This window comes from Carassius carassius, chromosome 15, assembly GCF_963082965.1.
Source record: "Carassius carassius chromosome 15, fCarCar2.1, whole genome shotgun sequence".
Taxonomy (NCBI): domain Eukaryota; kingdom Metazoa; phylum Chordata; class Actinopteri; order Cypriniformes; family Cyprinidae; genus Carassius; species Carassius carassius.
The window spans coordinates 21,677,369-21,701,676 of NC_081769.1; the positions used below are offsets into that span (position 1 = coordinate 21,677,369).

The 24,308-nt window shown below is 41.2% G+C and overlaps 1 protein-coding gene across 2 annotated transcripts in view; it reads left to right on the forward strand.

Annotated features, from left to right (window-relative positions):
- Nucleotides 1–1,620: 1,620 nt before the first annotated feature.
- The window catches only part of LOC132158537 (atrial natriuretic peptide receptor 1-like), a 58,964-nt gene continuing 36,276 nt past the window's right edge, over nucleotides 1,621–24,308 (forward strand). Inside the window, exons 1-2 of one of the 2 annotated variants that reach the window (XM_059567979.1) lie at nucleotides 1,621–1,735; nucleotides 3,344–4,139. In XM_059567979.1, the coding sequence (XP_059423962.1) occupies nucleotides 3,380–4,139 (760 nt within the window). In that variant the 5' untranslated portion in view covers nucleotides 1,621–1,735; nucleotides 3,344–3,379. Of the gene's footprint in view, nucleotides 1,908–3,343; nucleotides 4,140–24,308 lie in introns of both variants that reach the window. The other variant, XM_059567978.1, reaches the window with a different exon arrangement.

Genomic DNA, 24,308 nt, shown 5'->3' on the forward strand with positions numbered 1-24,308 from the left:
ATCTGTGACATGCATATGACTATTGTTTGGACATTCCATTAAAAAACTGTTAATGGCTGACTTTGAATATAAATGTCAGAGTTGTGCAGAAGTTACAGAAACCAAGGAGACACTATGCAGCTCCACAGAGACACAAACACTCAGCTGAAGAAGGTTAGCAGAGATTGAACTCAAAATGTGTGGAGAGCAGATAGAGCTTGTCCTGACCCATATGGGCACATCTTGCTGGGCAGCTGGAAACTGCTCTGACCTGCCTCTCATAAGGATCACATCAAATGACAGTGAAGTGATATCAGCTCACAAAAGCATTTAAACCTGTGTAACCTCACTGCTGTGCCCATATGGACCACCACTTTCAGCCCTGTACTTACTAAGACACAGTAAGGTCTACCTTTCTGAAACAATGAAAAATATTTCTACACTAATCCTGGAGAACTCTTTTAAGGTTAAGGTTTGATTTGTTGACGTTATATAATACACTAGTGATCATGAAGCACCAGTGCACGATACATCGACAACAGCATTAATTTCTACATGCATTATGCTAATACATTCGTAACGTTTCAGGTTGTGTAAATGAACATTAATGTATTATGAACAATAGTCTATTTTTAAATCAATAGCCTTTAATTGTCGTTGACAATTGAATCAAATTGTACAATATCATAATTAGGTACTGGTAAAATATCTACTATGTTTTAATGAAGTAGATAGTAGTGACATATCCAGGTCAAAAGCTTCTAATAATTACATTTCTTTTTAAATTGTGTTATATAAAGAATCTTTTGCTCACCAAGGATGCAATTATTTGATCAAAAATACAGTAAAAGCTTAATATTGTGAAATCATTTTAATATGATAATTTGGTGCTCAAGAAACATTTCTGATTAACAATACTTTTATTCATTAAAGACACGTTAAAATTGATCAAAAGGGATAGTAAAGACATTTAAAATGTTACAGCAAATGTAATTTTTTCCTGGAAAGAGTCCAGGAAAAATGTACCACAGTTTTCATTGAAATATTAAGAAGCAAAAATAAGAACCATTATTAATAATTGTCCACCAATAACAATTAAGCACCAGATCAGTATCTGCTGAAAATTTTCTGAAATTACAGTACATTGTAAAAATATTTGATTATAAAACAGATAAACTTTATTGGAATAATGTTGCACAATAGTGCTGTTTTTTGCTGTATTTTTGATTAAATAAATGCAATATTTATATTTAGATATTTATCTCAAAAACATTAAAAAGTCTAAATTATTTTTAACCGTCAAACATGTTTAACTCTGTGTTTAATGTTTAGTTCACTTTTGAATAGCCACTAATGGAGAAAGAGTTCTTACTAACTAGCCAAACCTTGACCTCTTATTTCTTGTAGGTAATATTCAGCTATGGTTATTCAATACATTGTAGAAGATAATGGATTTTGATGCCATTGATTTCCTCTGATTTGAAATTAGAGGTGTGTTTACATTGTTGATTTTTTTATAGCTGGGAAGTATTTGGAAGTACTTCTCTGACCAAAGGGTCAACCTTTTACCTTACTTGAATAGAGAAGAGAGAATGCATTAAAACACATCAGGGCTGATCTTCCCTCTCCCTCTCTCTCTCTCTCTCTCTCTTCCTGCCGGCAGTAACTGCAGCTGAGAGGCATTAATACCCTCAGAACCCTGGAGCATGGCAGAGAATGCAGCTCGACACGGAGATGAGGTGGAGCTTTCTGTGAGGTAATGTGATTTGAGAAATTCACTGCTGCTCTTGGCACTCTGAATGACACACAGTCAGCCTGTGGGGATGAGTTTTACTGAGGCAGCGATGTGTTTTGTGCTGTGCTGAGTGGACTGTCACAGGATTGTATCAGCTCATGTTAAGGAGACCAAAAGACACCATGTATAAAAGGTACTTAAGAGAGTTTTCTGTTCTGCTTGTTTGGAAATTAATATGTAGTTAGTTTATTTTTTACTATGTGATTACATTTTAGATCAGTGCTTTTCCACTAGTTTTGTTTAAGGACTTTTTACACTGGACATGACAAAACTGCATTTATTACATAGTTAAGTTGTGTTTTCTTATACTTTAGTTTCTTTTCAAAGATGAGCACATATGACTCAAGCTGTCCATGCTGGCATCCGACTAGATTTGGCTAGCTTTCTACCAAGTGACAGATTCATTTCTGGCAAAACATCTTGGAGTCTGATGCACAACATTTAAAGAGATCAAAAAGCATGATTAAATGTGTATTTGTATTCTGTTATTTGCATTGTATTCTTCCCCCTCAGTGCTCAGTGTATTTCTCTTATTTTTTGCAACCCACCATTTGAGAACTGATTTTCAAAGGAGAATAATTTTAATGATTTCTACAGGCATGAGGTGTATTTTTAGCTGTGATTGAATGTCTGTGAAGTATTTCTGTCATATATCGAGTTTGTATTATTTTTATTTTTTTTATTTTTTGTATTAACTTCAGTTGCATGATATTAATTTTAATGAATATAAAACAGCATTTTTAGATTGTAACGTCTGGTAGCACTTTACAATAAGCTTCAATTTATTATTTTTAGTTGCATAAACTATCATGAACTAACATATGTTAATAGAACATTTCTTGTTGTATAAATTAAAATGTCTAATAATGTTGGCACAACTTTATCTATGACTTGGTAGCAGCTAGCCAAACTAGTCAAATATGGACAGGTTGTGTGTTATACATTCATCTTTAAAAATTAACTAAAGTACCCCCCTCCCCCGCCACACACAATTATTATTATTAAATTTTTTCCCCTCATAACCTGCGTGGTCTGTTCTCAAATATAACCAGTGATGGTGACTGTTGTTCAAATTTTGAGCCTGCAATATAAAATGCTTTCTGTTAGATCTTTTGAAATGTGCAGGCGATAAGATAAATTCAGCCAGGAGTAAGTTCTTGAAGAAAAGACAATGAAACTACTTTGAACGCAGAAGGTTTAATCTAGTTTTCTTCCTTTTTTTACTTTTGCGTGTATGCTATGGTTAGCTGTTGTGCAATTATATGTGAGTGAAAATGTGTTGTAAGGTTTGGATATATTTAAGAAAAAAGTCTAAAGTACAAGACAAGGGTAATGAAATTTCTTCATTACCTCTTCGAGGTGAAAATAAGATTTGTTCATTTGGAAATATGCTATACCTTCACTGACCCAAGTATAGAATGAGTGCATTAGTGAAACAGCAAAATCTCCAAAAACCCTTTCCAAATACCTTTCTTTTTTCAATGAGTATTTGAAATGTGTCCAAAAATACAAAAATAACCCATAAATAGATTTACAATGGGATCTCATATGATCTCTTTCTGTGTTTAGTGTTCCTGATCAGTTGAAAGCTTGAGCGGCAGTGATATGAGTCTGTTGCTCTGGTTCGGTGGAGGCAGATTGTTTCTGCTCCTATTGATCCTGCTGTGCGGTGGGACCCTGTCGATCTGGACCAAGACCAGCAGACACCAAGGGTCCCGCAGACCCGTGCACAACCACACTGATGATATCATACTGGCTGTCATACTCCCTCAGCATAATACGTCCTACCCCTGGGCATGGCCTCGTGTGGGACCTGCACTGGACCGTGCCATTGCTCGCATCAATGCCGACCCCACCCTGCTGCCCCGGCACCACGTCCGGCACATCTTCGCCAACAGCGAGAATGGGGAAGGTATCTGTTCAGAGTCCATTGCCCCCCTCATGGCCGTAGACCTGAAGTTCGAACACAACCCGTGGGCTTTCATAGGGCCCGGCTGTGACTACACTTCCTCCCCTGTTGGGCTGTTCACCGCTCATTGGGGCCTCCCCATGATCACGGCAGGGGCCCCTGCTGTAGCTTTCATGCAGATGGAGATGTACACCTCCATCACCAACACGGGCCCCACACATAAAAAACTAGGCGAGTATGCCCTCCACCTCTACAAGCATTTTGGGTGGCACCAGCACACCCTGCTGATGTTTAGTGATACCAAAATGGGAGAAAGGGCCTGCTACTTTGCCTTGGAGGGGCTTTACACAGAGATGCATGAGGACAACATCACCACCATGGACCTGGTATTCGAGGAGAACAAAGGGCCGGTTAACTATTCCGAGCTCCTGCACAAGATCCAGGATGGTGGAAGAGGTGAGTGGCTTGTTTTTGTTGCTTTGCTAGAACAGTCTGCATCTTATTTGGCATCTGTCCTTGTGTCAATGCATCTCCAGTACTTCTGAGATCTGGATTTTAAAATCCACTTAGCCTCACTTGACACGTTGTCTCCATACCAACTGACTCCTAGATATGACACTGAGGTCAGAAGTCAAATTTGGGATGCACAAATGAGGAAAACATTTTATCATGAGGCCATTATAATAGCAGTGCCATAATGCTGAATTTCAAGAGCACAAGAAGAGTCGTACAGACGCTAGAGCAGAAAATAATTGCAAAATAGCAGAGAAAAGACAGAGACGTTTCTTCCGTAGAAGAAAAAGTCAAAACCTATATGACTTCATCTTCTAAAGAATACAAAAGGAGATATTTTGAAGGATGTCTCAGTGTTTTTCGGCCAATATAATGAAAGTCAATAGGATCGAATGTTGATGTGTTAATTGTGTTTTCCAGTCATACGGGTTTGAAATGACATGAGGGTTAGGAGATGAATTTTTGGGTAAACTATGCCTTTAAATGTTTACAGAAAATTTGTGTTTGTGTGTGTGTGTGTGTCTATGTGTATATATGGACAAACACACACACACACACACGTTTTCTGTAAACATTTAAAGGCATAGTTCACCCAAAAATAAAAATTCTGGAGCACAAATCTTAGATGTTAAATTCAAAATTGAGATTTATACATCATCTTAAAGCTGAATAAATAATCTTACCATTGATGAATGGTTTGTTAGGATAGGACAATATTTGGCTAAGATACAACTATTTGAAAATCTGGAATCTGAGGGTGCAAAAAAATCTAAATACTGAAATCGCCTTTAAAGATGTCCAAATGAAGGTCTTCGCAATGCATATCACTAAACAGAAATTACGTTTTTATATATTTATGGTAGGAATTAGGAAATGTACAAAATATCTAATGATTTTTGGCATAAAAGAAAAATCAATCATTTTGACCCGCACAAGGTTTTTTTTTTTTTGGCTATTGCTAAAAATATACCCCAGTGGGTCACATATGGGTGTGTGTGTGTGTGTGTGTATAGAGTATATATGTATATATATATATTTGTATGTACAGTATATATATTTGTTTATTTATTTATTGTTCATTTGTAATAGTTTAAGTATATCAAATTGATGCTAAAAGCTTCTTCTACCACAAGGAACCGTAAGAGTGAGTGCAAAGGTCTTATTGAGTGACTGCATATTTTCCCCCTGAGCTTGCTTTGTACTGCGCTCCATCATTCAAATTGAAATGCTGCAAGAGGTGCTGCTCAGGGCAAATGGGTTTAATTGCTTGTGGACAAACATTATAATAATTTAGTATAATATGCAAATTATGACTGACGAGGAGTGAAGGAGAAGGTCAGAGAGACAGGCAGTGTAGTATGAGTATTTTTGTTGCTTTTCTCAGCCATTGTTATTTATATATATATATATATATATATATATATATATATATATATATATATATATATATATATATATATATATATATATATATATATATTATAATATGTTTGATTAAGACCCAAATGTGAGTCTTTTATGAGCACCTCATCTCAAAATGTCAGAGTACTTGCACTGACAAGCAGCAGGAGATTTAGTTTTATAGTAACTAAGTAGTGCATCACAAAATTTAGCTTGTTATTGTCTCTGCAGTTAACTATTCCATGGTTCTCTGACCTCGGGATCAGATTAATGCTTCTTCCGCAAAGGGGACCTCGGAAAACCTGTATCTAAAAGTTTTTAATGGGTAAAATGTGCTTTTGAGCATTTTTTCGAGTCCCACAGGGACATAAAAATGTCAACCAAACAACATTTATTAACAGAGGTCATAACCCCTGTGAGCATGCAAGAAATTTAGCACACATTATCTGATCTGTTGGCATTTCCTGCAAATACAGAGTTTGTATTCATTCAGTGAGTTTATTCAGTCTTTAATTCTAACTGGTAGATTTGAATCATTAGTCACTGGATGCTCTGTTGAGTCACTGAATGAACAGTTAGTAAGAAATGTAATGTTGTACTAACACATAAAAAATCAAATGAATGAAGCAGCAGGAAGATGTCTCAGGTTGAAGCTGCATGTACTGTATGTCATAGAAGCTTTTCAAGACAGAATCCTATAAGCAAAGCACATCCGGATGTGTTTTCAGGAGATAGCATCAGCAATATCCCATTTTAACGATCACCCACAAAGTGAAAAATACAATCAACCTCATGATGTAAAACACTGCGCTCATAAAACACCAGCAATAAAGTCCAACCAAATTTCTTTGCTCTCTCTGGAGGACAGACTAAAGCTTGGGCGATCGTAATGGGTCAGATTAGGGTCTGTGTCATAGAAGAAGTATTACATTTCAGTTCGTTTTGAGTACACTTAACAGCGTCATCTACTTGTACATTCTGTCGTCAGCCAGTATTATATGTTTATTAATTCATGGCATTGGCTGATGTTATTGTTGGATGGTTTTTCACTATTTATGTTTTGTTACGATTTTGGCTTTTTGGATTCATTTTTTTTTACATTGTAAATGAAATTTTGCCATCATCTGATGCTCACTTAAAGATAATCTAAAAAAAGTAATAGTTTTATAGTATTTGGTAAATGTTATCTTTAGCAAGAATTAAAACAAATATTTGATAGTTTTAATTTTTCATGCTATACATTATAATGTTGTGATGCCTAAAGTCACAAATGATTTAGACAGAATACTAAAGAATTGGCCATTAGTTGTCGACCACAATCTGAAAATAATGATCTGCAGGATATCAGTGTGTCCTTAAATTAACTTCAATAATTTTGGGGACAGATGATCGATATAATATTTTTGCAGAAATGTTTTTGGGGTCTTTCTGACTGATTGACATGTTGGGATTACCTGTGGAGCCGTAACCTTTTCCGGAGATCTCAGAAGAGCTGAAATGCCCTTCCTCACCTCCTGCCTCTTTCCCCTCAACCCTGTAAAAACATCCTCACATCATCAGCAGCAGGAAGACAACACATGGAGACGCACCACCTGCCATGAGTGGAATCTCTAATGTATTCCTGCTCTTGTGCTGGAGTTTTCCATGTGAGTGCTCTCTCGTTTGGAGATTCAGAATGCTTATCTCTTGGACATGCAACTAACTAATTACATAATTACAACCATGAATGTCCATTTTGTGCTCGAAACCTGATTTATTTATTTTTTTATTTTCTCACATCATTACATAAACCCAGCAACAAATGCACACTCATTCTTAACCTTTTAGACTCATTCTCATTCTCTCTCTGCAGTGCTGAAGTGATGTGCACTTAGCTGCTGCTTTGCTTCTGGATAAAATCTCCAGCACAGCAAGGTTGTTAATGGCCAGAAGTCAGCAGGTGCTTCAACATCAATCTCTCTCTCTCTCTCTCATACACACACACACACACACACACACACTTCAAAGCTGCTCTGTTGATGAGGACTGTGCTCCTCTGGTTTAATTTTTCCATGAACCCAATCACTTCAATCACACCTGATTTTGCACATGATGGAAACCAGCATCAAAGAGGATCTCAAGAAGATCTGGTTTTCAGGCCCCTGACCCAGATTTTGGAAGTCTTGAATTCTGATCTAGAACAAACAGTTCTGAGTCAGGACAAACAGATCTGCATGAGCTCTTCATAACAAGTTCATATGGAATTTTTTTAATAATTCCTCTCCTGATAGAGTGGTAGCATCTCTAAATTGCCAATCTTTGTGACTAGAGCTTCTTGCCCTCTGTTTGTCATGATTGCAGAGCACAAGAGCGGCCATGCTGAACTAAACTACCCACAAGGCCAAGCTCCGTTTCTCCCTGCTTTTCCATCCATCTGGAGCAGCTTAAAAATTAATCTGAATTGAGGGGAAGCGAAGCATGTGAAGAAAACTACACAAATTTGTACAACTGTTACATGCCCTTTTATAAACCCAGTACTGCTTCTCTGCTTACTGAAGGAATTTTAAGTCGATATCTCTCATCGTTTCTGACCTTTGGATGTAATGCAGAGTAACTAATCACCTCCAGACTTAAACCCAAACATTTCAAAAGCATCATTCACGGAGGTGAAAGCTTGTCTTTATATTGCCCTTAAATCTACCCCCTCGTGAACAGAATACTCAAGTCATAATGTCCTCTGCATGACAGCAGGACAGGTTCGTTTTATTAAAACAATGACCTCACGTCCTCTAGAATGAGGTAATGTTAGGCAGACCTCCCTTACATCACACAGATTCCTGCGTTAACAGAATTTGTAACCTTACACTGTCTTGTGTTAAACAGCATTAGAAGAGAAATGTGACAGAAATTAGTTTATTTTTACAATCAATGCCAGAACCTGTTTTTAGTGGCTTACTGTCAAAAATTTGGTTTATGTTAAGCAGACTTTCATTCTAGGGAACATTTGATTGGACAAAAATCGGTGTAGTGTAAGATGAGTGTATTTTTATTCTATTTCAAGAGATATATACTGCAAATTTGCAATGTTTGTATTTTAAATAGGGGTGGGCGATATACAGGTAGAAACTATCCTTTCTGTCGCGGTTACATGCTTACGTTATGTTGCTGTACTGCATGCTCTTGCACATGCTTTTATGTATTGTGGTTTAAAACAAGTGATTTTAATCCATTTAAATGCAATCAGCAGCAAAAGAGAACTAATTTTGCTATATGCATGCACTGACTGAGAGATGCTGTCAGAGAGGTGTGCGCACATGAAGACGGTGCTCATAGCTTTATAGGCCTTGAACTGTTAAATACACACACATATGAAAACTGCAATAATTAAATATGTTAAATAACACAAGTCTATCTAATCCCATTTTATTAACTTATGTTATTAACTTAATGTCTTTGCTGCTGACCTTTGATGATTCAGTTCAAACATAATAATAAGCAAAAATGACATTAGATAAACTAAAAATTGTGCTTCAATGTTTTATTATTCTCCTGTGTTCTACTGCACAGACGTGTATTTACCTTTCCTTCAGCCTGAGGTTTATTCATCACACATGAATGAAAGGGCTTTTTATATTTGTTTTAAACAGAACTTCTTATAATAAAAACAATATTCTATATTTAAAAAGTAACGCGAAAATAATGCAAAAGTAATGTAATGCATTACTTTCCATAAAAAAGTAACTAAGTAATGTAATTAGTGACTTTTTTAGGGAGTAATGCAATATTGTAATGCATTACTTTTAAAAGTAACTTTCCCCAACACTGGTCTCAGCAGTCTAATATTCCTGCTGTCTGTCATTCAGAAAATCTCTCGCTGCTCTTGGCTAAATTACTTTGGTAAATAAGAAATAGCCCTATATATGGCCTATATATTTAATTTACACAGTGAAGAATATGCAGTGTTTTATAGCTACATTTGATTACTTTGTACATTGTATGTATTTGTTATTTGTTTTACCGTTTATTTTTTTTTGTTTGTCCTATTGCTTGTAATTAGTTTCTTATTCCTATTTAATTGCTGACTGATTACTTGTCTTCAGTGAGCTTGAGTTTGTTTTTATTATTATTTGGGCTATTCGTTTTTTCGTGATATCGACACTGGTGACAAGAATGATTAAATTTCTATGGTATTATATGATTATATGATTTTGGTCGTATCGCCCACCCCTAATTCTAAAAGTGAATTTTGTCAATATTTAGCATAACAAGTGGTAATAAGAGGCACTCCTGGTGAGCCATTTCATATAATAAATAATATATTAACATTCATATACATCCATAAATGCTGATGCTGCCCCTTTAAACCCTATCAGGCCCTTCCATCTCATTTATATTTTTGTGCAATGCCAAGCAGAAATCTCTTGTGAGAGTTGTGGTTTAAGCTTTCCTTCACTTTCTCTCCACCCTGTTTGATGCTGTAGAATTGACATCATTGTGATAATCGACGTCTTCTCTCTCACAGTAAGATTCCAGATGCTTGTAGAGTGAATCTGAACACATCACTCCATTTCTTTCATCTTCTGTCAGATCACTCAGCCCTATGGATTATCTTGTCAAATATCTATATAAGTGAGCATGGATGAAGCATTCTTATGTCCCTGTCTCCTCCCCTTCATGCTCAACAGATATGTGAGAAAATAGGCTTCAAGGATGCCATCCAGATCAATAGAAATGCTGCTATTTCCTGTTGTAATTGCTCCGATGTTTTTTTTTTTTTTGGAGCCTTGGAGTGCTGTGCAACTGTAGTGTCAATATTCTTTAAAAGAAAATGTACTGAAGCACTTTAATTATGGGTTAAAGGAAAGGATAGAACAGCTTAAACTTAACAGTTCAATTTCTGCATTGCTGTACATAGTATCAGAGTCAGTTTGGGAGTGGAGCTCTAACAGTCTGCTATGACTGATCAAACATTTACATACTGTATATATTCACTGACAGAATAGAGAAGACAGAATAAAACAAACAGCAAGAGTAGAGCATACGCTGATGTGCATGCAAACATAAAGTTATGTCTTAATGGTGTTATTTTCAGAGAACACAACCAATCTGGGTTTCCTTAAATGCAGTAAAAAAAAAGATTGCCTGATTCCCTGATTGGAGCAGTTACTGTAATTGAGGCACATTTGTATTGGAGAACGACATCACATTTTCAGAGCTGAGCCCATCATTATCGTTTGAGTGCAGTGTGCGGCCATTTTTCTCGATTGCAATTACAACGTACTTCCTCATTTGATTTCATGCAAGAAGGGCTGTGATTAGCTCTTGTTGAGAGGGCAGACTCCCTCTCGCTCATGGTCTGGTTGGTGTGGTGATATAATGGAGTGCATAGTTTTGAAAAGATAGACAATTCTTTTGTGTATATATTTGTAAAACTCAGGAGTTTTCTTTTCTCTTTCCTATTTTCTCTTCCTGTTATATTTTTTTAATAAGAATAGGAGCCCATGTTTATAAAGTTTAATTTAAAAATGTAATATTCATTTGCCTAGTCAACAAGTATAGCAAATTTATTAATTTTTTTTTAAGATGAAAGGTAAAGTTAAAATGTATGTAATTAAGTGGTATAGGAGCATTTAAAAATACTATATTTTTGAACATGTTTTATGGCCAAATCAACTGTAAACTAACCTTTTTTGGCACATAATCAGCAGGTAGCAAACGCATTAATTAATAATGCATAAATTTAAATAGATGTGGTGTGACAAATGAATATTTAAATTGTCCTATTAAAACGTGGTTTATATTAAGTATAAGATGTCATGTAATGTCAACTACCCATTCACAGTATAGTTTTAGTAGACACTGTGTACACTGTACATTAAACTCTCTTTGGCTTACAAAAACACCCCCTCATGTTCTGTCACTCCTGTCCAGGGAAAATACTGTATGTTCAGGAATGTTACGTGTGCATCTTAGAAAAACTAAGAACTCATTTGCTCAGTGCTAGTTAATGTATAACAGCGCTGAAAATAGTGTTTCCCTCTCTTAGGTTGGATATCTGCCAGCAGCCTCTCTCAAGGGCTTTATCTGATAATGATGTGCATTTGAGTGTGTAATGGACTGTTTTATCTCATTGACCGGTTGCTTCGCACACCTGATGTTCTCTTTCTAAAACAAAATTGCTTTTATCCTATGGACATGCCTTCATAATCATAGCAAAAATGAAGTCGATGCAGTCGCTCTTGTGGGTCCTGATCTCTCATGAACTGGGGAAATCAGAAACCCTGATTCAATTTGCATCATTGGCATCAGAAGAGTGCACAAATTATACAGTTTGATATTTGATTGAACCTGCATTTTGCACATCCTAGTTGTTTCTTCATTCTTTCTATTTCTTTCGTTCTTGTCAGAGTGATGGGTTTTGTCAAGGCAAAAGTCATGTGGGCAGATATAAAGGTCTGGTTCTATGGTAGTTCAGTATTGATCTCAGACACAAAGAACTGAACCTCTGACTCACTCACAGTAGGACTTTTTATATTTCCTGTTTTACTTCACAGTTATGTTACACTTCAGTAGCCTGCAGACTGAAAAAATCTCTGTCCATAAGTGTTTTTTATTCTGATGGTGTGAGAGCGTACCATCCAAAATGTAGTGCCACACCGTTTCAATCAGATTTTAAGTTTGTGTTTAGTTTAAGCAAACACTGAGTTTTCGGGTTCAAGAAGATGGGTTGGTCTAGAGCAGGCTTCGTCACCAAGGTCTCTTACACTACATGGCCACCCTGCTCCGGAGCAGGCTTTATTCTGGGTTAGAGATCATAACCCCCGGCTCAAGATTTTAACATCAAAAACCTCATCATTTAGAAGAAATAGGCTATTTCCTGTTTTGAGCCCCTCAAGAGAACGCTCTGTTGTAGAGCTGTGGTGGATTGTAGACTCAGACGTAAAGGCTCACTGCTATGATTGGCTTGTGTATGTTTGACAGGCTACTACATCTTTCACAGCTGGAAGCTGCTGTGATTTAGGTTAAAAAAACATAAATATTCAGTACATATCTCGTTTGATATGTACTGAATATGTGTTTCCCTTTCAAGGGAACTTCGAACTGCGTCCTCTGAGGGGACACTATGGGGAACACCTCGTCGTGACCCGTGTCTGAAGCATACTTTGAAAAACGCCAACGTGTTGGCCGGCGACAGCCTCTGACGTCACTACCAGCGCGACTATAAATACGCGCCCGTAGGACCCGTCAATATCTTCTTCGTCTTCAGTTGACTGTTTTGTTTGAAGCGTGCATCTGAGAAACGACCAAGACGGTAAGAGCGATCTATTACTGTTTTCATCATGGCTTCCACTAGCAAGGCGTTTAGACAGTGTGTGCATCCGTGTCAGCGTTATCTGACACCCGATGACACACACACTCTTTGCGTCTCTTGTTTGGGCGAAGAGCACGCGCGCGATGTCCTTGAGGGGGCGGTCTGCGTGCACTGCGAGCGTTTCTCTCTGAGAAAGCTCCACTCTCGTTTTTCTCTCTTTTCGAGGAAAGAGGGACAGCCATCTGGATCCCGCGGCTCAGGTCCCGCCGTTGCCGAGGCACGGAGGAGAACGAGCTCGTGGGGATCACAAATGGATCTCGCTGAGGAGTGTAGAGAGGGACCTTCCTTTTCACACTCTCCGGCGGCGAACGAGAGCGAACTTCGGGAGGCAGATGTGGTATCATTAACCCATTCTGACACTGAAGTTAGTGCTCTGCTGGGTTCTACCCAGGAAGAGCAGGAGATGTCTGAGAGTGGTGAAGAAGCTGAGGCTGAGCCTTCTCGATCCTCCTGTCCCGCGTATGAGGAGCTGTTAGAGGTTATGGATCGCGCCACGGCAAAATTAGATTTGCCATGGAAGCGTGCCAGCAAGGTGGCGCCACGAGGTCGCCTCGCTGAGCGGTACTTGTCTGACCATAGCCCTCCAGCCCAGGTGAGCCTTCCCTTCTTGCCTGACTTACATGCAGAAGTCGAAAAGGAATGGAAGAGGCCGTTTTCCTCTCACATCCACCGGTTTCAGCATACGAGCTATGCTAATATCGAGGGCTTGCATGAGAACGGCTATGAGAGGATGCCCCCTGTAGAAGAGACGCTGGCTTGCTATCTCTCTGTGGGGCAAACGTCCTCTCTTAAATCTCCCGCTTTGCCATCTAAGCCCCTCCAAGATACATCCCGCTTAAATGGCAGGTCATACGCGGCAGCTGGTCAGGCTGTGGCTTCACTGCACACGATGGCGGTGCTCCAGGCCTACCAGGCTGACCTGCTGAAGGACCTGGATACAGGTGAGGGCCTTTCACCTGACCAGGTAGCCGAGCTGCGCCGCACCACAGACCTCTCTCTCCGAGCTACCAAGCAGGCCGCCTCCGCCATGGGCAGGTCTATGGCGGCCATGGTGGTGACGGAGAGACATCTGTGGGTGAACCTGGCTGACATCGGGAAGGAAGAAAGGGGGTTTCTTCTCGATGCTCCGGTCTCGCCTTCTGAGCTTTTTGGTACCTCCGTCGAGATGGTGGTCGGGAAGTTCAGGGAGGCAAGGGCGCGCTCAGCGGCCTTTAAATCCTTCATTCCACGAAGGTCCAGGTCCGAGCCCGAGCAACTCAGGGGTCCTGGCCCATCTCGATCTGAGGGTCGTAGAGGGGCGCAGAAGGCTAGTGTTGCGGCTCGCGCTCCTCCCCCGCCTAAGGGCAGGGGCAAGAGGAACCGCGGGTCACGGAGCGGTAAGCAGGGTCTGAGGGACGTGATTCGGACGAGGCAGCGTCCTCGCCCGGGTCAGAGCGGTAGGATGACCTAGTAGCTCCGGATGTTTTTAACCTCTGTTTTTAACCTCTGTTTTTTGTCCTCCCCTGCCTAATTCCCCTGTAGCCACCAGCTTTCCACCTGATCGAGGTTAGGTGGACGGTCTCTCACATAACAGTCTCCTTCTGGACCTATGATGTTTTGGTTGGTTCTATGTTCATAGCAACCGCCTTACTGACGGTCCGGACCAGAAGGGGGCGCCCCGCAGCGGGACTCCAGTACAGGAGGGTGGGTGAGTACGTAACCCTTGCTCTACCTGTTTATGGACGTTATGTTGCTGGTGGTTATATGTCTACTAACAATCTCTGTGAGTTTCCTTTACAGTAGCTAGGTGGCCAAAGAATTGGCACAGCACTGCAGGGAATTCCATAGATGTCCGGCCAGGTCACCCTGAGGGGCCGCCTGGCGCATCCGGGGAGGTGGTGGTTACGGCAAGAAGCTCTGTATTTACTGCCTCAGGTGATGCTCCCCTCGCCTAGGAAAGAGGGTTGGAGCTCACCGCTCCCGTGCGATCCAGCGCCTCTGCGATGCTTGGGAACCTCTCTGTACACACGCTTGCCTGTGTACTTTTTCAAAGCCACATAGTGGTCAGTGTGCATGTTAACGCTTTGCGCACTGTCTGAAATCCACGTAAAGTGGTAAGTGTGCACGCAAGACTCTGCGCACTTTCTGAAATCCACGTAAAGTGGTAAGTGTGCACGCAAGACTCTGCGCACTTTCTAAAATCCTGTATGGTAAGGGTTACGCGCTCCGCTTCGTTCCCTTTCTTGGGATGATTCGCCCCCGGTGTTCCTTGGGCTTCATCCAACCAGTGTGTATTTGTTATGCCCTCAAGCATCGCTTCCCTCAACATGAGGGGCTGGGTGGACTCCCATCCCACATACTGTGCGTCTCCACTAAATAGCATATTGTGGTCCTTTCAGATAGTAGGCTTCACCAGGTCTCTCTGAAGGTGAGCTCCCACGTTCTGTGGTCGCCAGGTAGTAGGCCTCACCAGGCCTCCCTGGAGATTTAGCTCCCACATACTATGCGTTTCCACGGGGTAGCATATTGTGGTTTTTTTTCGGATAGTAGGCTTCATCAGGTCTCTCTGAAGACGAGCTCCCACTTACTGTGGTTGCCAGGTAGTAGGCCTCACCAGGCCTCCCTGGAGATTTAGCTCCCACATACTGTGCGTCTCCTCTATATAGCATATTGTGGTTTTCAGATAGTAGGCTTCACCAGGTCTCTCTGAAGGTGAGCTCCCACGTTCGGTGGTCGCCAGGTAGTAGGCCTCACCAGGCCTCCCTGGAGATTTAGCTCCCACATACTATGCGTTTCCACGGAATAGCATGTTGTGGCTTTTTCAGATAGTAGGCTTCACCAGGTCTCTCTGAAGACGAGCTCCCACATACTGTGGTTGCCAGGTAGTAGGCCTCACCAGGCCTCCCTGGAGATTTAGCTCCCACAGGCTATGCGTTTCCACGGAATAGCATATTGTGGCTTTTTCAGATAGTAGGCTTCACCAGGTCTCTCTGAAGACTAGCGCCCACATACTGTGGTTGCCAGGTAGTAGGCCTCACCAGGCCTCCCTGGAGATTTAGTTCCCACATACTATGCGTTTCTACGGAATAGCACATTGTGGTTTTCAGATAGTAGGCTTCATCAGGTCTCTCTGAAGACGAGCTCCCACATACTGTGGTTGCCAGGTAGTAGGCCTCACCAGACCTCCCTGAAGATTTAGCTCCCACATATTGTGCGTTCCACTAAATAGCACATTGTGGTTTTCAGATAGTAGGCTTCATCAGGTCTCTCTGAAGAAGAGCTCCCACATACTGTGGTTGCCAGGTAGTAGGCCTCACCAGGCCTCCCTGGAGATTTAGCTCCCACATACTGTGCGCTTCAAAAAAAAAAAAAAAAAACGAGCTCCCACGATTTGTGGTTGTCAGGTAGTAGGCCTCACCAGGCCTCCCTGGAGTCGAGTTCCATATTGCTTTCAGTTTCCACTGAGGTGGTTATCTGGTAACAGATAGTAGGCCTCTCTGTAGGTGAACTCCCACATATTGTGGTTATCAGGTAGCAGGCTTCACAGGCCTTTCTGAATGTGAGCTCCCACATACTGTGGTTGTCAGGTAACCTTTCAGTACACACGCTTGCCTGTGTACTTTCTCAAATCCACATGGTGGTCAGTGTGCACGTTAACGCTTTGCGGACTGTCTGAAATCCACGTAAAGTGGTAAGTGTGCACGCAAGTCTTTGCGCACTTTCTGAAATCCACGTAAAGTGGTAAGTGTGCACGCAAGACTCTGCGCACTTTCTAAAATCCTGTATGGTAAGGGTTACGCGCTCCGCTTCGTTCCCTTTCTTGGGATGATTCGCCCCGGTGTTCCTTGGGCTTCATCCAACCGGTGTGTACTTATTGTACACCCCAAGCCCCCTCAACTTGAAAGGGGGGGGGGCTGTGTGGGCAATTCTCGGGTAGTTCAGCAGCGCTCCCCTTTTCTGAAAGGGTCACCTATGAGCATGCTGCTCGGAGCTCGGAGTCTTCCTCTCTTGGGAGACTGATTCCCGGTTCTTCAAAGCGCTCCAGTACCACATACTGTTTGAGACGCTCTGTGAGAGCAGGCATCCTGCTGAGGCAGGGGCTGAGGCCTCCAATTGCTCTGCTCCCGGGCCACTCTTCTGCGAGCTGCTCTGACAGAGTTCCACGAGAGCCCCTTCTTAGAACAGTATTTGTAAATCCATGTTATGGTAAGTGTGCACGGGAGTCTTTGCGCACTTTCTGAAATCCACATTGTGGTAAGTTCGCACGCTAGTCTCTGCGTTCTTTCTAAAATCCCTAGATGGTAAGGGCTTCGCGCTGCTGCTTCGTGCCCTTTCTTGAGTTGGTTTAAGCCCCGTTCATCTTGGGCACCACTCCACCTAGGTATCCTCAGATACCTATCTAGAACAGGGCGCCGCTACTAGAGTGCTGTGGGGACAGCCCTTTCGGCAGGTTTTGTGAAAGCTAGCAGTAGCCCCTGTGTGACAGGCAAAGACTTGGTAGAGGAAAGTGCCAGGCTTTTAGCCGTATCCCTTTAAAGGAATCTCTGTGATTCCAAGCCTTTAGCTCTACCCCGGGCCAGGGCCCTACAGGATAAGTTGGGTATGTAGCTTAGGCCTTTGGCCGTAAGGGATAATGTCATAAGGCAGCCGTCAGACCGTCCCAGGGGCGACTCCCGGTGAAGAGAAAAGCGGTAGAGTTGGTACTTAGTGTTTGCCATGATTCTGGTCTGCACTCCCCTCAGCATGGCGGCGTGGGTATACTGTTCCCCATAGTGTCCCCTCAGAGGACGCAGTTCGAAGTTCCCTTGAAAGGGAACGTCTCAGGTTACGACTGTAACCATGGTTCCCTGAGAGGGAACGAGACACTGCGTCCTCTAGCTCCCTGCCATGCTTCGGACGCAAGCTTCACGAAGAAGATATTGACGGGTCCTACGGGCGCGTATTTATAGTCGCGCTGGTAGTGACGTCAGAGGCTGTCGCCGGCCAACACGTTGGCATTTTTCAAAGTATGCTTCAGACACGGGTCACGACGAGGTGTTCCCCATAGTGTCCCCTCAGAGGACGCAGTGTCTCGTTCCCTCTCAGGGAACCATGGTTACATTCGTAACCTGAGACGTTATGTGTAAGCTTGCATTTTAGTACAGATACACTAACATTCTGAACTTATTTTTGTGTTTTGTTTTCTTTGTATGTATGGATTACTTGGGTTGTTAACAACAACAGCACCTTTAGAAATATATTTACTGAGAAAAATTCTAATTCTACTCTTTAAAAAAAGTGCCCCTTTTAAGGCCAATTTATACTTCTGTGTACATCGTAGGCTACGCACGTAGGTGACGCCGTCGTGAGCATTTATACTTCTGCATTATGTCTGCGTTGCTCTGCAGTTGCACCGCCGAAACGCTAGTTGGCAGGGGCGGGTTTTAATGTTCCACTGTGTTTAGATTCCTCGCGGGTGTTTTGAGTTTAGGCTACTACAACAAGCAATGGCGACTGAAAGAGAGCGGATCATGTTGGAGTTGGAGCTTATTGAGGTTGAAAAACAGTTAATTTTAGTGAAATTACTCAAATTAAAAGGCAGAAACGAGAGAAGGCGTCGGAGGAGATGGTACGTGCGACCCGTGAACCTGATGAGGCAGAAGGAGGGTGAATTTTCTGTGCTTGTCCGGCCACTGAGAGACATGGACGAGGAAATGCACTTCAGATATTTCCGAATGTCAAAATCCCACATGTGATCATTGGTGATGCTGCATTTCCCCTACACAACAACCTCATGCGTCCCTTTCCAGGTATGTCACAGACAAGATTTATTTAATGCAATAGTACTTCATGTATGTGTATATATGGTGGTGAATTCAGGTTGAGTGGGACACTTTTTGCCATTGAGATAACTTGGAAAAAGTGTCCCAATCAACCTGAATTTTATATATATATATATTCATTCCTGATCACAGCTACATTGACACTCAATGATTGCCTATCAATTAATACTGTTTTATTTTTCTACATAGGGATGAACCTACCAATGGATAAGCAGACCTACAATTACCGTCACTCCAGAGCCAGACGCGTGATTGAGAATGCATTTGGCATTTTGGTTGCAAGGTGGCGAATCCTTGGACGACCTCTAGAATGTCTGCCAGACAAAGCAGTTGATATTGTGAAAGCTTGTTCTGTTTTACACAACTTCCTGGCCTACACAGATGAGGTCAGCACACCTGTTAGCAGATACATCCCTGCTAATTTCACAGACACTGACACTACAGGGTCACCTCAGCTCGGGGAGTGGCGCAGAGTGGTGTCAGGGGACACAAATCTTTTGGAACCACTAGATCCACGTCACCTTTCAAGGGCCCGCTCCACCAGAGCTGCAGTTGGTGTACGGAATTACCTGACGGCCTTCTTTCAGTCACCGCACGGAATTGTGCCATGGCAGAACAACATAGTGTGTCGTGGTCAACTTGGTCAGTAAATTGTACTGGTGTAAAATATATACACCAATAAATGACATGCAACCATGTAAATAAAGACCAGTTTTAACTGTTCACGTTGTTTCTTCTTTAATTACAGTAACCTGCACAATACAATGTGCAAACTATGTATAAAATAATGTAACATGTAAAGGTGCAATGGTCTAGAATTGTTTATATTAAATATAGATGCAAAAGAGCAAACTATACACAAATAAATAGTTATTGATCTTAATTTGCTGTAACCTGAACCATACAATATGCAAACAGCAGGAAATGACATAATTGGTTTCAAACTATATATACAAATAGGTTAAAATATGTAAAAGTGCAATGTATAAAGGTGCAATGGTCTAGAATTGTAGATTAAAAATAGATGCTAAAGAGCAAACACACACAAATGGGTAAACTATACATTAATCTTTATTTGCAATAACCTGCACAAAACAATGTGCAAACAGCAGGAACAGGCAATTTTTTGTATGCAAACTATATACACAAACGGGCATACTATGTACAAGTTAGTACAAAGTATTAAGGTGCAATTATACACTATTAACAATAAAAATGCACGAGAAAACTGTACACAAAAGCTACAAACTATATAGTATAACCTGCACAAATAGGTGCAAACAGACAAAATTATTAAAAAACAAAATGCTAAAGTGCATACTATTTACAAAAATGTGCAAACAATAAAACCTGCACAAATAAGTGCAAACAAGCAAAATATGAATAAATGCAAAAGTGCAAACTATATACACAAATGTGCTAACAGACAACTTACTAAAAGATGCAAAAGTGCAAACTATATAAAGATGTGCACAGAATTAAAAGGTGCAATGTTGTAGAAGTAGGCACAATTGTTTATTTTTTCTGCTGCCACTCAAACAGGACCTTGGACACATCAAACATTGCCTGCGCCCTGTGCTCCTCCGGCACCCTTCGCAGCATGTTGGCAACAGTGTGCCCAAACCGGTCGCTCTCGTCATTTCCATGACTCAGTCTCTGTTGCAGCTCGACCCGCCGTTCCTCCAACTGAGCCTCCAACCGAGCAACTTGCATTTGGACCCAGTCCTCTTGTTCCTTCCTCTTCCTTTTCTGTGCCATCCTTGGACTGGGGGACTGAAGAGATGTCTGGGGGGACTGAGATGTCTGGGGTGACTGAAGCGATGTCTGGGGGGACTGAAGCGATGTCTGGGGGGGCTGAAGAGATGTCTGGGGGGGCTGAAGAGATGTCTGGGGGGACTGAAGAGATGGCTGGGGGGACGGTGGACATGCTAGTTGGTCGTTATTGGCTGAAGGTCTCACAACAGCCGAACCATTGGAGTTTGAGCTTGAATCGCTCCCATCCTGCGATTATGAAAGAAATAGCAAATAGTGTAAGTTAGTCTTTTATATATAAAAGCTGATGCATCCAGTGTTAATTCACAGATAAACAGAGCTATGAATACTGCATATTCCTACATTGCAAATGCTACGTTGTTGCGTTTGTATTATCTGCAAGCCCAATATAATTACAATCTATTACATATAATATAAATACAATATAATTAAAACCCATTACACATGCTTTTTGTTTCACAGGTATATTATTTTTGCACTAATCAATAACGTTACGGCGTGGTAGCATTGCTATTTAAGTTAGCTAACCTAAAAACAACAGAGGTTCATAAAGGACGTGCATTATTTACCTTATCGTCAAAGCCGGTGTTTCACATGAGGTGCCAGCCAAGACAGGAATAAATAAAACGCTGGGACTTTTTTCCCTCCTGGATCCCCGCTCCTTGTGGCGAGCTTTTTACGGAGGCGAACGTACTTGTCTCGACAGTTCTTCCATCTCTTCATACAATCCGCTACATCCAAACCGACGTTGGAGGAAATCTCTCTCCACGAATTCGCTGCCATCTGGCAGTCTTTGTATTCTGCAGAAGACGAGTCATACAGATGGCTGTATTTCCGCACTTCTTCAACTAATCGCTCGGTCACTTGGTCCATTTCCATTTTCTTCACTGAACTTTCACCTGAACTTCTGAATTTAAAAATGGCGGGCGGTGCAGAAGAACACGCCGGAAATGCGTAGCCGGAAATGCGATGCTACCAAGCCGACCAATCACAGATCTTGCGGTCCGCGTCGCCGCGACGCGTAGTTACATTTTTGAGGAGGTGCGCGTCAGGGTACGGCGAAGGGTACGACGTATGGTACACGTCAATGCGTATGCTACGCCGTACCTTCTACGCGCACCCGACGCAGAAGTATAAATTGGCCTTTAGACTTGCATTCTATTCACTTACTAACTTGTTTTTCTTAAAAAAAAAAAACCTAACACTAGCTTCTCTATTCTTTTTCTATTCTATCTGTTTTCTTTTATTATATAATTAAAAAACCCTTGCTACTTGTACTGCGTTAACTGAGACTTGTTATAGCACTTGCATAACATTGCTCTTTTGTTGATTTTGATTGCTTCAATTGTCTTCATTTGTAGGTTGCTTTGGATAAAAGCATCTGCTAAGTGTGAATGTAAAAATTATGATGCGTTCAATACTTACTTTACCCGCTGGCCGCTGTAGATGTGCATTTCCAGAACTCTTCTAAAAAAATCTAAATCCATCTTTCAGCTTGTGTTCATTATTATCCACATACTGAAATCACATTGTGCCACTGAGCAGCAGACACACACACACACACACACACACACGTGTGGATGTTAGCATAAGGTCTCCTGCAATTACCCTCACTCTGCAAATGACTGTCTGGTCTTGAGTCAAGTTCTATTGCTTTCTCTTGCTGTCTCTGTGATCACTTCACTCATTTGATCAAAGTTAATGAGGCATTTTTTTTTTCTTGTCCAGATTTCTTTCTCTTCTTGTTGGTGGTTCCTTCTCTCATCTGTATGTTTTTATTATCTGAAATTTTGTTTAATAACAATGAGAATGTTTCTGCTGGTTATATTTACCCTGCAAAAATACTTTTCTCTCTCATTTTCCAATACAAACATCTTTTAAACAAGTTTACTTGAGAAACAACACTGCATGGGTGTCAGGTAGAGAAAAGCCGAAAGGCCTGGGAGAAGTTAGGAAGGCTCAGTACACGGGAGTGATTTTCAAAATGCCAGTTGTGATTTATTTTAGAAGCTGCATTTTCAAGAAGCAGTCCATGTGGTGCCCAAAAATAAACAAAGAAACAAAACAAAAAAAAACAAAACACTTAATGCAACATACACTGGTGCTAAAAAAAAAATCAAAAACAAAATGCTGTGAGCAGCAAAAACTGGCACTAAACAATGCCTAGTGGTACATCCACATAATAATCAGCATGTCTCACCTCAGACAAGTTCTTACATTGGCACAGAATTCACAGGATGCAACCCCCCATTACTCTGATCAGACCATTGTTTAAATACACAAATTTCCCGCCCAAACACTGGTGGATCAAACCATATTCACGGGGAGGAACCTTTCTCAAAAACACACAATACAGACTTTCACAGCAAAGCATTAGTAGCTACATAACTAATATACATTCTCATAAACTCATTTTTTACATGAAGTAACCATAATACAAACATACATAACATGCATAACAAACACTCAAACATTAACACTCCATAGCACTCATGTCTCCCTCCATTTTGTAAAATGGTACGTTCCGGATATGCGCACTACCAGAACCCACCTCCAAACACTGGATTAAACATGCAAGATCTAACATGTGCTGTAAAATGTAAACTTACCAAATAAATAAATAATTCAAAACAAACAATGACTCTTGTATCCTTCATAACCTTAACACATTGAACAAATGATCTTGGTACCATCTATCAACATACACATTGTCAACACACAAATTATAATAAAATTTAGGTTGGCACTCTAGTGATGATGTCATTGACCTGGACCATCATCACATACCCCCCTCCTTAAGACAGCCACTCTTCAAGAGAGGCGTGACAAAAAGTCTGCAATAACGTTCAATGTACCAGCCCTATATTGGACTTTGAACTTAAAAGGTTGGAGAGAAAGATACCACCGTGTAATTCTTGCATTACTGTCTCTCATTTTATTGATCCATTGCAAAGCCCTATGATCAGTCTCAAGAACAAAGTCTTTGCCAATCAAATAATATTTTAACGTGTCCAGGGCCCATTTAATGGCCAGAGCTTCTTTTTCAATGGTCGAGTAGTTAGTCTCACGAGGAAACAACTTTCTACTAATGTACTGCACTGGGTGGCGATCTTGTCCTTCACCCTGTAACAGTACTGCACCCAATCCCAGACCAGATGCATCGGTTTGAACTACAAAAGGAAGGTCAATGTTTGGGCTCTGTAGTACAGGGTCTTTGCACAGACAAGCTTTTAAATCTTGAAAAGCTTGCTCACACTCTGGGGTCCACTTAACCTTTAAGGGGCTACTCTTCCTTGTGAGATCAGTTAATGCTGCCGCTCTGTTGGCATAATTTGGAACAAATCTCCTGTACCAACCCAACAAGCCCAGCAATGATCGAACACTCTTCTTCGTAGTTGGGGGTACACATGACAAAATAGCTTGAACCTTATCTACCTGAGGCTTGATTGATCCTCCTCCCACAACGTAGCCTAAATAAGAGACTTCATGCTTGGCAATCTGGCACTTTTTGGCATTGACCACCAAACCTGCGTGTTGGATCCTGATGAACACTTTAGCCAGATGCTCCATATGTTCTTCCCATGAATCGCTGAAAATAACAATATCATCTATGTAAGCTGCTGCAAAACTGTCCACTCCTCTCAGCACCTGGTCCACCAAGCGCTGAAAGGTTGCTGCTGCCCCCTGTAGGCCAAAAGGCATATATTTAAAATGATATAATCCCGAAGGAACACGGAAAGCAGTCAATTCTTTAGCCGCAACAGTCAATGGCACTTGCCAATATCC